Below are 13800 nucleotides of genomic sequence, written 5' to 3'. Positions count from 1 at the left end.
ATTACACAGCTTTTCTTTATTCTATGGCAAGAACTTTTCTGAAACAGAAAACATTTACTTCAGCACCAAGTTTTTTGTAAAAGTGTGGTATCACCTAAATCTGCATCTTCCCACCTTGATAGTTCTTGTTGCTCCATTTTTTTTTTAGCACTCCTTAGTAAACCTTTTTTAAACCTCAATTTTAGTTCCCATTCATAAGAGTTTCAGATATCCATATTAACTGGCATACCAGAGTGTTTTCCAGCTATACTGAAATAACCTGAGTACAAAGACAGTCACACTGGATCATGTCCATCTAGCCCAGATTTTTGTTTACATATATCAGTGTTTCCATAGTAACCCAAAGGCCATAGAAACAGACTGATAAACATCAGGGCAACAGGAAAATGCAACTTACAGATGTAATACTTCAGTAAGTAGCTCGTCTTGTCAGATCCCTACTAGTAACTATCCAATATGGTAATATGGCAGAGCATACTTGCACACATTGCAAGATTAAAATCAAAATAATGTCTGCAAAGCTTGTGTGTTTTGTTTTTTACATCTCCCTCAAGCAGCTTTGCTATTCACTATTGAAAAACAGTTATAAAGGAAATATATTTTATCATTAGCATTAAGGCTGTACACTTAAATAAAAAATAAAGAAATTGGAGATAAATAAATCCCCCCTCTACGTCACAGATTCTCAAAATATTTCACTTGAACACTGCTTGAGTTTCTAAAAGATCTCAGATACAGTGATGGTGTTTATCAGCCTTAATGGTGTCATAGTTTTAAAGCCATCACAAGATCTGACATAACTACCAAAAAAGCAAGAAAGAAACTACCATGCAACTTGACTCAAAACACTTTGGTTCAGCGCCTAAATGAAAATATTAAATCCATGTGCAAGTTTAATTTTATAAACTACAAAGAGAAATTAATAGGAATCAAAAAGGAACAACTCTTTGTTTCAAGGGAGCAGTGCAACAGTTTCATATTTGACTTGGAAAATGTGTTTGAGGGGTGCCATGCTTTAGTTAGAAACTAAAAGAAACCCTGAAGAACAATAGCCTTTAAAGAATAATCACCTTTAAACAAAAACTAACTACCTTAGAATAGTCTTAAACCTTAAACGTTTTTTTTAGTAATTACCAAGAAGCCCATAAATTTGGATAATAATGGTACTAAAATTAAATGTAATTATTATTCTAATAAACCTGTATACTCCAAACAATGAACTTATATTCTTTATTTAGTTTTTCTCAAAGTATGAGCTATGAGATTGCACAAGAAAAGAGTACCTGAGAAAGTTTCAGTTCCTTTTTCAGCCTGTATTTCCTCCAAGTAGACTGAATTAATCGAGCAGCTCGAGTTTCTTGCCGAAGATCTAGAAGCCTCGAACACAGAAATGATAGGTAGGTAATAACAACCTATTTAAACACAGAAAGCAGCACGTTAAAGACTACACACAGGAGAGCAGGACACATTTACTTCAACTCTAAAGGCACCTATCTCACCTTCTCATCAGGTATTGTATTTGACATGTCTGAGTGATGAATCATTGCTGGTATTCCACCTAGGTCAGAAACTGCAGTATTGATCAGCTGGAAGTTCTTCTTCTCATTGTCTAACAATTCCTTGTACATGACTGAGGCCGTTACAGCTTTGCAAAGAGAAAATATTTGTCAGATCAGATTGGATACAAGAGAAATAGATTTAACATGAGCTTTCGTACATTAAATAACTTACTTTGGTCAAATGTTCCTTCTGTAACATTTAGAGAAGTATCAGACTCTGAGGATGAGGAGGATAAGTTTAGTCCCACCATATGAGTTCTTGAGCACTCTACTGTTTGAGTTGTACGTTGACACACAGCTTCCAAAGGCACGTAACATGGATGATAATGATGAATTAAATGACACAGTACTCTACCATCTGAGAAACAGACTGTGAAATTTTCCACCTGTTTAATAAAATACAGTAAGTTACAAGTTCCTTGAATTTTTGGTACTGGTTAACTGGTGTAAACTGGATATAGAATTTTTCATCTTGCACCTTTGAAAATGACAAAGTATGAATTCTGCAAATTTATTTTAGACAAAAAGTTACAAAATTAGTGCTTCCTTTGAACATTCACTGTGCATTCGCACATAGCTGTAAGAAACCCGCAACATTGGTGTGAATCACTATACAGTGAATCTTCAAGAGAGAGACTTAAGAAACAAAAAAAGTGGTATTTCTATCGAAGGATCCCCAGGAAACTTCAAAAGAGATAGCTTTTAAGGTCTTCAGTGCAGAAATAAGGCCTGGACTTGCATCAGTTTCAAATGTTCTATTTTGCCCTTCAGGAAAAACTATCAAGCATGACAGTACTCTGATCAATCCAGTCTGAACAGGGCTTCTCTTCTTAGAGGAAACAACCAGCAACACGACCCTTTTGAACAAACACCTCTAAGGAAAAGAATCTTCCTTGGCCTAAACATTAGTTTAATGCTCACAGTTTCTACTAATGGTGAAAATTTTATGTACAAATATGTTTAGAATGAATACCTATTGGGAAAAAAAAAACACCTCCAACTAGAACTCCACTTTAACTATATTTTTAAAAGGCATTTTTATACATGAGACTAGCTAGAAGGGGAAATCCTTTTACTCAAATTTGTCTTGTGCAGGTACATCCATAGTAAGATGATTATTCCAAATCAGATTAAATAAAGTTGAGAAGAATGTTTAAAAATAATTACCATTGGCTGTTACTACACATGAAAGAATTTGAAATTGAAGAATTGTGCTCTTTAAAGAGTAAGCATTTTACCTTGATATCGTAAAATCCACAAACAGCATTAACCCATGCCATCAGCAGCTTCACGTTTTTACTGTAATTTTGAGGTGAGGAGCTATGACTGTTATCATCTTGTATTCTACAACAATTTGAAAAAAGTTTGAGAGTGCCCAATTGTGTTTTTATCTTATGTGCATTCCTTAAAAACATGATTTCTTCTTTTAACTGTTCCACATTAAGAAAAACATCCACCTATTAGGAAGAAAAAAAAAGATTTTATTTTGCCATGCATTGTAGCAGACGAGTATAAGTTTTATATACAGCATTTTAGAGAGAAACCACTCTCACTATCTGCCACACTGAATCAGTAGTGGTAATCTGGATTTGCCAGCATAGGTGGCAGTGGCAGCTACCAACTGCTTGAAATAAAGAACTTAAACCCACACTCTCACTGTTTTGTGGGAAACTGTTAAAGACCAGCTTACTGAAAGTTTCTTCAAATTTACTGTTTCAAGATACTTGGAAAAAAGTTTAAAAGATATAGCTTCAGTATAGATAAAATAAAAAGATATGGTAAAAAAGATAGAGCTTACTCTATACTTGTCTGTCAGAGTGACCTCACAAGCTGATTCGAAATTTGATTTCCCACATTCCCTTTTCAGTTAGTAAGAACTTACCAGCATTTGGAGACCAACATTATTTTAGCCTAATTATCAGTTCTGGTAGCATAACAACACAAGCTCAAAAGTTGTGTGTTTTTGTGTGTGTGTGTGTGTGTGTGTGTGTGTGTGTGTGTTTTCCCTCCAAAAGCTTTTATGAAGGTATACAAGAAAGAGCATAATTAAAACGTTAAAATGTACTGTTAGGGATGTCATGTAATGTTTGCATTGCACTTTGAATGTACAAAGTAGATTGTTCCACAGTTTAAAATTTGATTAGTAGAAGCCTTCACAGACAACAAATAATTGCTGAAGGACTGAAGTTTTCATTATCTCTCACTTGTAATTAGTAAGAAATGAAAAAGAAAGTAATTGAGTAGTACCTGGAAAGCAAAGACAATTTTCCACAGCAGTGCTAATGTTCGTTCTCTGTGTCTGTCCACAATATCCCTACAGTCAATTGAAGCACCTATTAAATAAAACAAAGAAATGAAATGTGCACTAGTCCTACAATGGGCTTAGAATAACTCTGATTTCTAGGCCTTACCACTCTCATCTTTCAAGTGAATTCCTCGCTCTTTAAGGACATTAAGAACAATATCAACATTATGCATCTTCTGTAGACGACTTATTGCAGGAACTCTCAACTGTTTTGAAAGATTCCAGTCTTTGGTGAGAAGTTCCATTGCTCTCCTAAAAAAGGGAATTTCACAGTTTAATAGCTTAGCTAAGCTCATATTAAGTATTATATAAAAGAAAATGAATAGTTCAAAATAATTCTATATCAACGCACACAAGACGAATACCACATTGTAAGTCCACAGCCAGATTTGTTACAGCAAAATCAAATTCATCAAGTGGAGTTTGAATATGGCTGACGGGTAGTCCCAGGAAACCAAGATGACGGGAAAGGTCACCTTCACCACTCAGGAAGTCTCGAGAAATTGCCAGCAGAATGTCTTTACTTGTCTTAAAACAAACAAACAAATGAACACACACCTTAAATACTAATATTTAAAAAAATAAACACTTCTCACAGTCTGCCTACACAGTACATACTGAACTAAAGGAAATTTTATTTCAGCATAGTAAAGACATTTGTTAATCAAAGAGTTTCTATGACAGATGTTGCATCATCTCTTATTACAGCAAAACAACAAAAGACAAGAGAAAAGACCAAACTTACTTGGAGTTTAAGATCAGCTGCAGTATGCTACAGTGATATTTAAAAATATCGCAGAAGCTTAACTTCAGAGAGGAAAGCAAGTTAATGCAACATAACGGAGTCCTTTCTACAGAACCAACACCTCAAAGATTTCTTGGGAAATTTTTTCATAACCATGAGACCGTATACTGAGAACGTTCACATAAAAGCATCAACAGCCAATAGTTGTTAAAGAAATGCACCTAAAGGCATAAAAATATGCATCCTACATTCAGACACAGAACATTCATACATAGAACAATATTGGACAAAGACTTCAAATCACAGCTCTCTTACCTTGAACTCTGCATCCTTGCAAAAGAGGCAAGGGTCATGGTCAATCAGTCTGGACTGTTTGGCACAATCCAGAAAGCAAACTAACAGCAGCATTTTTTTCAGTGTGAATTTTGACAAAACTTCTTCATGACCTAAAAAGATAGAACCCATTAAGTGTCAGTTCAAAAATTAAGTGCTACAAATACTCTATTTTTGGAAATAGCCGTTACCTTCTCGATAAAGGTGAGGCACAGTGGGATGTCTATATTCTGCTGCAATGTCAGGGTTCCAGAGCAAGCGATTAAGAATAAATATTGCCAAACCCATAACATCACTATTGCTCTCCAAAGATATCAGTTCCCCATAAACAGTCTAATATTAAGGAAAAGGGAAAAAAGCATAACCGTTAAAAATGACCTTAAACAATGTATGTGTTTGTGAATATAATTTAATACTGACGTTTTGTAATAGCAAATAGTTATTAGCCTCTAAAAATCAATTTGTTCAAAATATTGACTAAAGGATAGAACCAAAGGAAATTTCAGAAGATTCTGTCTCATATAAAAACATTTGATCATCTATATCTCAGGAATCAATCAATCAGTAGTTCTCTTAAGAAAGACACGTTTTCCTCTAAGAGTCAAACTAACTGTGAACTGCTCTTCTGTTATTGGTCAGGGAGTTAATTCTCACTTTTCTTGATTTAATATTTTCTTTTTTTAATAAGGTAAATGTTTTTAAACCAAGTCTGTTATAATAAAGCAAAAGACATGTAAACTCACTATAATTAAGTTGAACCTACTTGGATTAATAAAACAGAAAATATAAAGAAACCTGAAACGCTCCCTACTAGAAAGGGTGTTAGATCTCTCTAAAACTTTGATTATAGACCACATATTCTGCACTTACCTCCAGACCTATACGCAGCCACAAAGGGTTGTAAGATAAAAGCCAGTTAAGGACTTTCTGCCTCTCTCCTGCAAGAGAGCATCTTATAATATTACATCCAACAAACATTTCATGTTATAGATAATATTCCTAACAATCTGTTTTAGATTAAATCAACTAAGTGTATGAGTAATCTTTTTTCTACTTACAAGAAAATAAGGTATGCAATTTTTTGTCATTCTTACCTACATCTTTCCAGAGGTGTCTGTCTCGACGAACTAGCAAACGTTGAGTTTCAATCTCAACTTCCAGCTTCTTAATAGCTTTAACCATTTTTTCAGATGTAAATAAACGGCAAGCATCACGTCGTAACTTATTCAGTCTACGACGAGCAGTATAGGCTTTTAGAGATACTTCATCTTTTGTTGGTGCTTTAGGAACACTGGTTTTATGATGGTTCTCTTCTCCCAAGATAAGAGCAGCTGCATTTACTGTTTAAATGCACACACAAAAAGTATGCCTTTACATCTCAAACAAAGGTAGTTTTGCCCCGTCTATGTTCACAATGTTATTTTACTTTTGCGTAACAATTTTGTTCTTCAGGAAGCTTATCGTTTGTTGCATTATATATGTCTTGCCAGGTACAGGAATATTAGCCACATATTTGTTATAACAACACTTATTTCCTAAAGTAATGGGCTAATAAGGGTTGGGCTGGAAATTCAGTTCTAAAATGAATTCGACAATCTTCAGAATTTTAGGTTGAAAATAGAGAGAGAAGTACATTATCATCATTTTAATATAGTGGCAACTCTAGTGTTTCTCAGCAGGTGGGGATTCCCCACTCAACACACACAGAGAGGTACTGCAGCCACAAGTTCCAGTGTGTATTCCTTGTTCCAATGCATGCTTCCCATTCCCGTGTGGGGTACGCTGCACTTGGCATGAGCAAGTACATCATCTGTACTTATCACAAGGGGAAGATACGACTCAGAAAAGACTTAAAGTGCTATAAAGTTCTGTTGGGATGGACAGCACCATCTCCAACATTAGAATTGCCCTCGGTTTAGTATACTCCATATTTTTCAGCCCAACTGCCACTGAAACCCATCACCAAATATTTGCTTTAAGCTTATCGCAGTATTAAGTCAAAGGTTGAACAGGAAAACACATACAATATACAAAAATTGAAAAACAAAAAAAATCTACTCATATAGAAAAGCTTAATGCTACACAAAGTAAAATGATGAGTTGGGGTTACTGTTAAACAAGGACCCCCCTATTCACTAATATGAATAAGGCACCTTATGTAACATTTAAGAACATTAAAAGACAAAGTGAAAATTCATATACTCTACCTTGTGAGGTGTTTGTTCTTACATTGAAGTCATCAGGGGTAAGTACAAAATTTAACCACCACGTGAAACCTCGTTGTTGCTTCTCCTTCCAACGTTCATCATAAAACATATTTTTAGCTGCAAAAGGCATTGGGTGCCTAGGAATGACTTAAAATAAATAAAGAAATAAGTCCCTCCTTCTTTGATTGCTATTTAAAGAATAGCCTTTCTTGAAATGTATGATAAGCATTATATGTCTTATCGTGGAAAATATTAAAGTTTGATACTCTATTTAGCACTATAGCAGGAAAAAACAGGTTGTTAGAATCTTCAGTGACTTTCAGATCAGCTGTCATTAAATAAATTTTAGCCACAAATCCTGCATTAAGTTATTAAAGCACTAGAACAAATACAAGAACCCATATTCTTATTATTTTCAATATCTAATGTGTTTTTAATATCTAAAAATATATTTTTAAAATATGTTTTAATGCATATCTTGGATCAAAACCAAGTCAAGTTGTATTACCGCCAGGAACAACCATTTTATAAATAGATTTTTCTGATCAGATCAACTTAGTATTAATAGATTTGCAAAATCAGTATCATTTTGGTGGGTAGTTTTCTATTCTTAGGTATTCTGTTACATTAAATTTTGATCAGATGGGGAAGAAGCATTTCACTGATATCCATCAGTCGCCTGGGAACACACCTGTAGTTTTTTACACTTACATGCAAAACTGGAGGAAAGTAACATTTACATTCAGCTGACCACGTGCTGCAATCAGTTTTCTTATGAGCGGTGTAAATGCATTATGAAAGGTATATAAATTTTTCTACTAGTTATTTTTTCAATGTGGGTACAACCTTCTATTTCATCCCAACTCTACTCAGTTGGGTCTCAACTACAGACAACAGCAGTACAGCAATAGCGATATTTGGTTCAGTGGATATTGTTCTACTAAATGCCAGAAGTCTGCCTACCTGTTTTCAATGGTTTCAAAAATGTCAGGTGAGACTGAGCCAATCCAGCAACTGGTTTACTAATTTTATTGGTAGTTTTTGACGTTCTCTGAAGGGAAGAACCTACAAGTATTAATACACATCAGTGATGAAGATGTCAGTGAAAGTTAACATATTAAGGCTCATGTCACTCGTACAGCAAAGAACTGGAGTGATTCCCTACGAACCCCTTCAACATACTAGCAATTTCTTGATGATGGAGAAATTTAAGCAAAGTAGTTTGTCTACAATCAACGTGGCAAAAACAGTTAGGAGCAAATAAGGGCTATTGTATTTCCTGGTTCTACCACTACATGTACTCAAATACTGCACCCTGATCTCAGCCAAACAAGCAACAAAACATGTTAACACACAACATGCAGAAAATTTTCTGTATCCTGCAGATAGTCATAGGGTAGCCTTAGAGATAAGTTTAGAGATAAGTTGCTTACCTAAAAAAAAAAAAAAAAAAAGTGTTCCCCGTCATTTGTAAATACCTTCATTTTAAAGTTTTTAGATTTATTATCATATCCTAGAAACACAAAGCCAATTGGTAGAAATATTTATTAGGATATGTGAAATTGTGTATTCTATGAACATCTGGGTAAAATGCATGGCTTTTGGGAGCTTGATTGACCTCTTCCCACAGTTAGATTGCATGCTACATTGATGTTCATTTTGTAGCAGCCTGATTGTATTACCTTAGGCATCAAGGTATTAGCTGATAAATTTTATCTACCACCTAACAGTAGAAGGACTTACAACACAGGGAAAACCTAGATACACACTTTCTAACTCTCCACACGTGAAAACACACAATGCAATCGCTTTATGCTGACATCAAATGAAGACTAAAAATGTATGCTTTTGCAAATGGTCTATGGTTGCTCCCTGATACCCACTAACAAGATGCTATTTCAGATGAGAAAAATAGATCATAAGTTACAGGCTGCACTCACGCTTAGCTTTTTTTCATGCTTATTCCAGTCTCTCACGCAATTCTAATAACTTTTTAATAATGTTTTGATTGCTTTTAAGTTGGATTTCAGGTGGATTACCCTAAGGATGGATGTTTCAAAGTTAACTTTCAGGCTTCACAAAGAAAAATCACATTCCACTACTATGAGCAGCACCTACTGCGTTGTCTCCAAAAGCTATTAAAATACCAAGTTATTTTTTGCAAGAAAAATTGCTACAAAAAGAGTGTAATTCAAAGCTGTTATCATTTTTGCATTTTACAGCCAGGATCAAGAGACACCCAAGAAATTTTAGGCTCACAGAATACTTTCCTGTCTAGTCCACCTACACTTATGCTAATGGAGGAACAGAAATAATCTGGTAGGTAATACTGCTTTTTCTGGTGGACACAGACCTAGTGAGTTTTTATGTAGACTGTCTTAAATAGCCTGAACTCAAGGCCGAAAATCAAATCTAGATAGAATAGATCATCTGAAGAACTGAAGAAAGCAGCACATGCTATTTTAATCTGAAAGCCATAATAATTTTTTCCTGGTAGTTATGTTGCAGGGGTTGCGTGAAGATTCAGCAAATGGAGTGCTTCCTTCAGTTAGCGACACACATTCTTCTTGTATTCCAAAGCATATTTGGGAGTGGAACATTTTGAAACCCAAAATATGTTGAAATACAAGAAGTCAACTTGTTTTGATCTTCAAGCAACAAAGTATTGGCAAACTGTAAAGACAGAAAGATCTGCACGAGGCTGATACCAGAATAATTACAAACAGAAAAAAATAAAAAAATAATTAAAAAAAACAACAGGCAGCATGAACAACATATTTGTAAATACACGACAACAGCAATGAATTAAAATATGCACAACAGTAAGTGTACACATGACAGAAATCTTGTAAAGTGAGCAAGTTTCCTGTAAACTTGAATTACCTTGCCCAGGAACTGCCAAATATTTTTCCTGTTGCTGTCATTGCCAAGGTTTACAAAAGAATCGAGTAAATTTTAAGCCAATAACATAACCAAAACCCTGACCTAGTTTTCAACCTTGTAAAATGCAGATAATATCGAAAAAAGAAAATGCAAAAACCCATATTTTGGTGAGATGAAATATCCTTGACTGTTGCTAGACAGTTCAGTTTGCTATACAAATTTCACAATCAAAGGCATTTTCCAAACACGGTAAATGAAGATACTGCTCACCAGCTTTCTTTTTCAGCCCTATTCTCCCTCGGTTTGTAGGTTTAAAGGCCGATGGTGTCACAGAGGTACATATTTTATTGTCCACGCTAGTTAGAGTTCTTTTTCTTTCCACTTCTTCCACATACACTGGGCCTGTAACTCTATTTTTTTCTATATATATTTCACTTTTCCTCTTACGACACAAAGAAGTTGATCCAGTAGGATGTGAACTTATTTTTTCATTGTGACACTTATTTCCAGCTGAAACTGAATCTATAACTGGAAGGTGTTTCGATATTTCTACCTTTGTATATACAGGCAAAACATTTTCACAATCCATTATTATGCTATTAAGGCATTTTTTAGATTTTGGCTGGAGGGTTTCCATTTTTCTTTCTTCACCAGCATCAGGCTTATTTTTGACGACTGTGGCAGAAAGAACTGGGCGTTTTTTTGCTTGGTCTGCCTGAGAATTGAGTGTCTGGAGCTCCTCTGTAGAAGGAAAATTGGACTGATTTTCTTTGGGTTTGCTAGAATGAAGTATCTGTGATTCTACGTTACGTGTCTCAAAGACTTCATTTAACATGTAGTTTATGTGGACTTGTGTTTTTGTCTCTCTGTCTCCATTTTTTTTCCATTTTGGGGGCAAACATTTCTTCACAACATAAGTTTCCGTAGCAGAAGATATTAAAGCCGTCTCAGGTTTAGGAGTCTTTGATTGTACATCTGACAAGCTGTCTTTCACAAACTGATCAGGTGACAGAATTGGAACACACTGCTCTATTGTATCTACATCAGCGTGATAACTGTCATTTACAAAAGAATCTGGACTTAAAATTCTCCTTGTACTTAAAATGGGTACAGATGCCAAATGTTCTGGAGTGCAAACAGGTGAGATTGTACAATTAAGAACTGCTTCATTATTTGAAATTAGTGATTTTTCTAATCCAGTAAAATTGTATGCACTTTCAGATTTCAATTCATCATGGTTATCAACAGATTTCTTGATATTATAGCTGTCTATTTCGGGCAGTAACTCCTCACGTACAGCAGCGGCAATATCTGAGAAAGTAGTAGATCTTCTCATTGAAAGTGGTGTACAAACAGTATTATGACATTCCTCTAGCACAGGTGAAATAGGAGATAAAGGCAATTTATTTTCTGAGCCAGCAAGAGAGTCATTTCCTGGGGATGTACTATTTTGCACTGTGTTCTGATTTTCACATGACTGAAGTGGGCTCCTTAGTCTGTCTACCTTCTGAGAAACTTGAAAGGTTTTATTAACATTTTTAACTTTTGAATTTCTTTTTCTAACTTTTATTGAACTCGATGTTTCTGCAGTGTTCTTCTTTTTTATAGTTTCCCAGAGACTCTTCTGAAAAAGAACCATAAATAAAATTTAGTATGCTGACTTTCTACATACATTTGTGTGTAGAAGCGAACATTATATATAAGATTATATAATAATAATAAATTATATATATAATATTATACATAGTGTATTATACACAACATACAATAATATATATAGGAATATTATTACATATATAAGAATACATTCCTATATACATATATATACATATATAGGAATAGGATGTCCACAGAAGCTGTGAGATTTCCCTCACTGCAAACACTCAAGGCTTGACTGGGCAATGCCTTGGATAAGCCAGTCTAAAGTTCTTCTTTCAGCAGAAGGCTGGATGAGACAATTTTCAGACACCACTTCCAATCAAAACCTTTCTGTGATTGCCATAAACTGGAACAGACATCAAAACACATCACAGGACTAAGCATCACAATAAAATTAATACCCAGTATATCAAGAAAAGAAGGTAAAACCAACACACCTAGTCCAAAACTCACTATAACTTATTTCCACGACTGAATTTTTTTTGTCATGTTTTATTCTCTAAGCAATATAATACACCAGTATCTATTTTCCAAGCCTGCTGAAAAAAAGTTTAAATATAACGGATTCTCCCACAAACAACATTTATCCATTTTTAATTCTCCTGCATTGATCTTTTTAACTAATAAAATCAATGTTTCAACTATGCCAAAATAATAAAATTAGTTCAGACAATAAAAACATACTCACTTTTTTCTTCAACGGCTGTTCAGCAACACCTAGAAGCACAGCTTGATGCTTTACGATGCCATTAATAACAAAAGTTATCAGTTCTCTGACCTTGCCCTCTTCTAACGGTGTCCATGTTACAGACACAAAGATTCTTTGTCCTGACTAATGGAGAGAAAGAAATGTTTAATACATAGCACTTATGTAAATTTTTCGAACATCCAAGATAGAGTATTCAAAGCAAATGAAAACCAGTACACAGAAGTAATGCATATTTTGACATCATGAAGTGACAAATGATTATTAAACGTCAACTTTACCCCAGTATATGTAAATACAAGCAGACTTTTAAAAAAATAAACAAACAGGGAAGCCGTGGAGCCCCGCACCAGATCTGTGTTACTGTTCTTCATTCAGTGACCTACCAGATCACTTCAGCACTCTGCTGATCTCAATACTAACAGACCAACTGTTGTATTTGGGGTTACACCACAGACAAGTTCAGAGCGTGAAAGTGACCTGAAAGAGCACCTGAATGAGGAGTTCCGCCTCTGGGCAGGTCCATTTCATGAAGACAAAATAACTAATTCAGCGTGTGCTTTGGCAGGTTTTACTGCATACAACAGCTAATATTTATTAATCACGACAGGAAGTAGCTACCCAAATACCACAGGGTGAGGATCCAGCCTGCTTTTTAAGCTCCGTGTTGCGAGCAACCTCCAGAGAGCTCCCTCCAACCTCCCACGTTCCAGTCACACCACAGGCACACGCCTGTCATAACTGCCCGCTACAAGTCAGCACGGGCTCGATCAGCCATAACTAATATTTCCTTACGAACTGCAAACGCTTACTCCTAATTTTCGCCCCCCTTCTGCGACGAGCCCCCCGGCTTCCCCTCAGGGGCCCCCTGGTCCCCGGCGCCGCCTCGCCTCACGCCCGGTACCTGCACGGAGAAGCGGCGGCGCTCAAGGCTGAAGCCCCGGGCGGGCGCCGGGACGCGCTCCACGACCACCTCGACCTCCTCCGCGTTGGGGTTATGGACGCCCAGCAGCCGCGTGCGGGAGGCGCCGACGCGCAGGCTGCCGAAGCTGAGGTAGGGCGGCCGGGAGAAGTGGCTGAGCACCAGCACGGCGGGGGCCTCCTCATCCTCGACCCAGCGCCGCCTGCCAGGGCTCGCCGCGGGGCTCAGCTCCCAGGCGGCCATGCCCGGGCCCCGCAGTAGGACCAGGAGCAGGAGCAGCACCAAACCGGCTCCCAACGGCCGCGCCTCCGCCCCCGCTTCAAACCCGGCGTCTCCGCCCCCGCCTCGCTGCGCCGCCAATGGGCGCGGGGCGTTTGGTTCAAACGGCCCGGCACCGCCCTGAGGCGGTGGCAGGGCCCGGCCCGCGGTCTGACTGGAGTCGTGCTCAAAATTAAACACACAAATAAAAGTTGGGCTCGCC

At 36.8% G+C, this 13800-nt stretch overlaps 1 protein-coding gene across 2 annotated transcripts in view; it reads right to left on the bottom strand.

The window, feature by feature from the left end:
• Positions 1 to 13789, bottom strand: part of ASPM (assembly factor for spindle microtubules) — a 28895-nt gene extending 15106 nt beyond the window's left edge. Inside the window, exons 1-16 of one of the 2 annotated variants that reach the window (XM_048067029.2) lie at positions 13302 to 13789; positions 12380 to 12523; positions 10303 to 11656; positions 8113 to 8214; positions 7150 to 7296; positions 6037 to 6282; positions 5813 to 5880; positions 5134 to 5275; positions 4925 to 5055; positions 4217 to 4392; positions 3971 to 4116; positions 3807 to 3892; positions 2798 to 3016; positions 1732 to 1945; positions 1500 to 1645; positions 1284 to 1412 (exon numbers count right to left, since the gene is read on the bottom strand). In XM_048067029.2, coding sequence (XP_047922986.2) covers positions 1284 to 1412; positions 1500 to 1645; positions 1732 to 1945; positions 2798 to 3016; positions 3807 to 3892; positions 3971 to 4116; positions 4217 to 4392; positions 4925 to 5055; positions 5134 to 5275; positions 5813 to 5880; positions 6037 to 6282; positions 7150 to 7296; positions 8113 to 8214; positions 10303 to 11656; positions 12380 to 12523; positions 13302 to 13562 — 3711 coding nt within the window. In that variant the 5' untranslated portion in view covers positions 13563 to 13789. The remainder of the gene's footprint in view (positions 1 to 1283; positions 1413 to 1499; positions 1646 to 1731; positions 1946 to 2797; positions 3017 to 3806; positions 3893 to 3970; positions 4117 to 4216; positions 4393 to 4924; positions 5056 to 5133; positions 5276 to 5812; positions 5881 to 6036; positions 6283 to 7149; positions 7297 to 8112; positions 8215 to 10302; positions 11657 to 12379; positions 12524 to 13301) is intronic. The other variant, XM_067001433.1, reaches the window with a different exon arrangement.
• Positions 13790 to 13800: the final 11 nt, after the last annotated feature.

This window comes from Anser cygnoides, chromosome 8, assembly GCF_040182565.1.
Source record: "Anser cygnoides isolate HZ-2024a breed goose chromosome 8, Taihu_goose_T2T_genome, whole genome shotgun sequence".
In the NCBI taxonomy this organism is placed as follows: Eukaryota; Metazoa; Chordata; class Aves; order Anseriformes; family Anatidae; genus Anser; species Anser cygnoides.
This window is presented reverse-complemented; position numbering and strand designations above follow the sequence as displayed.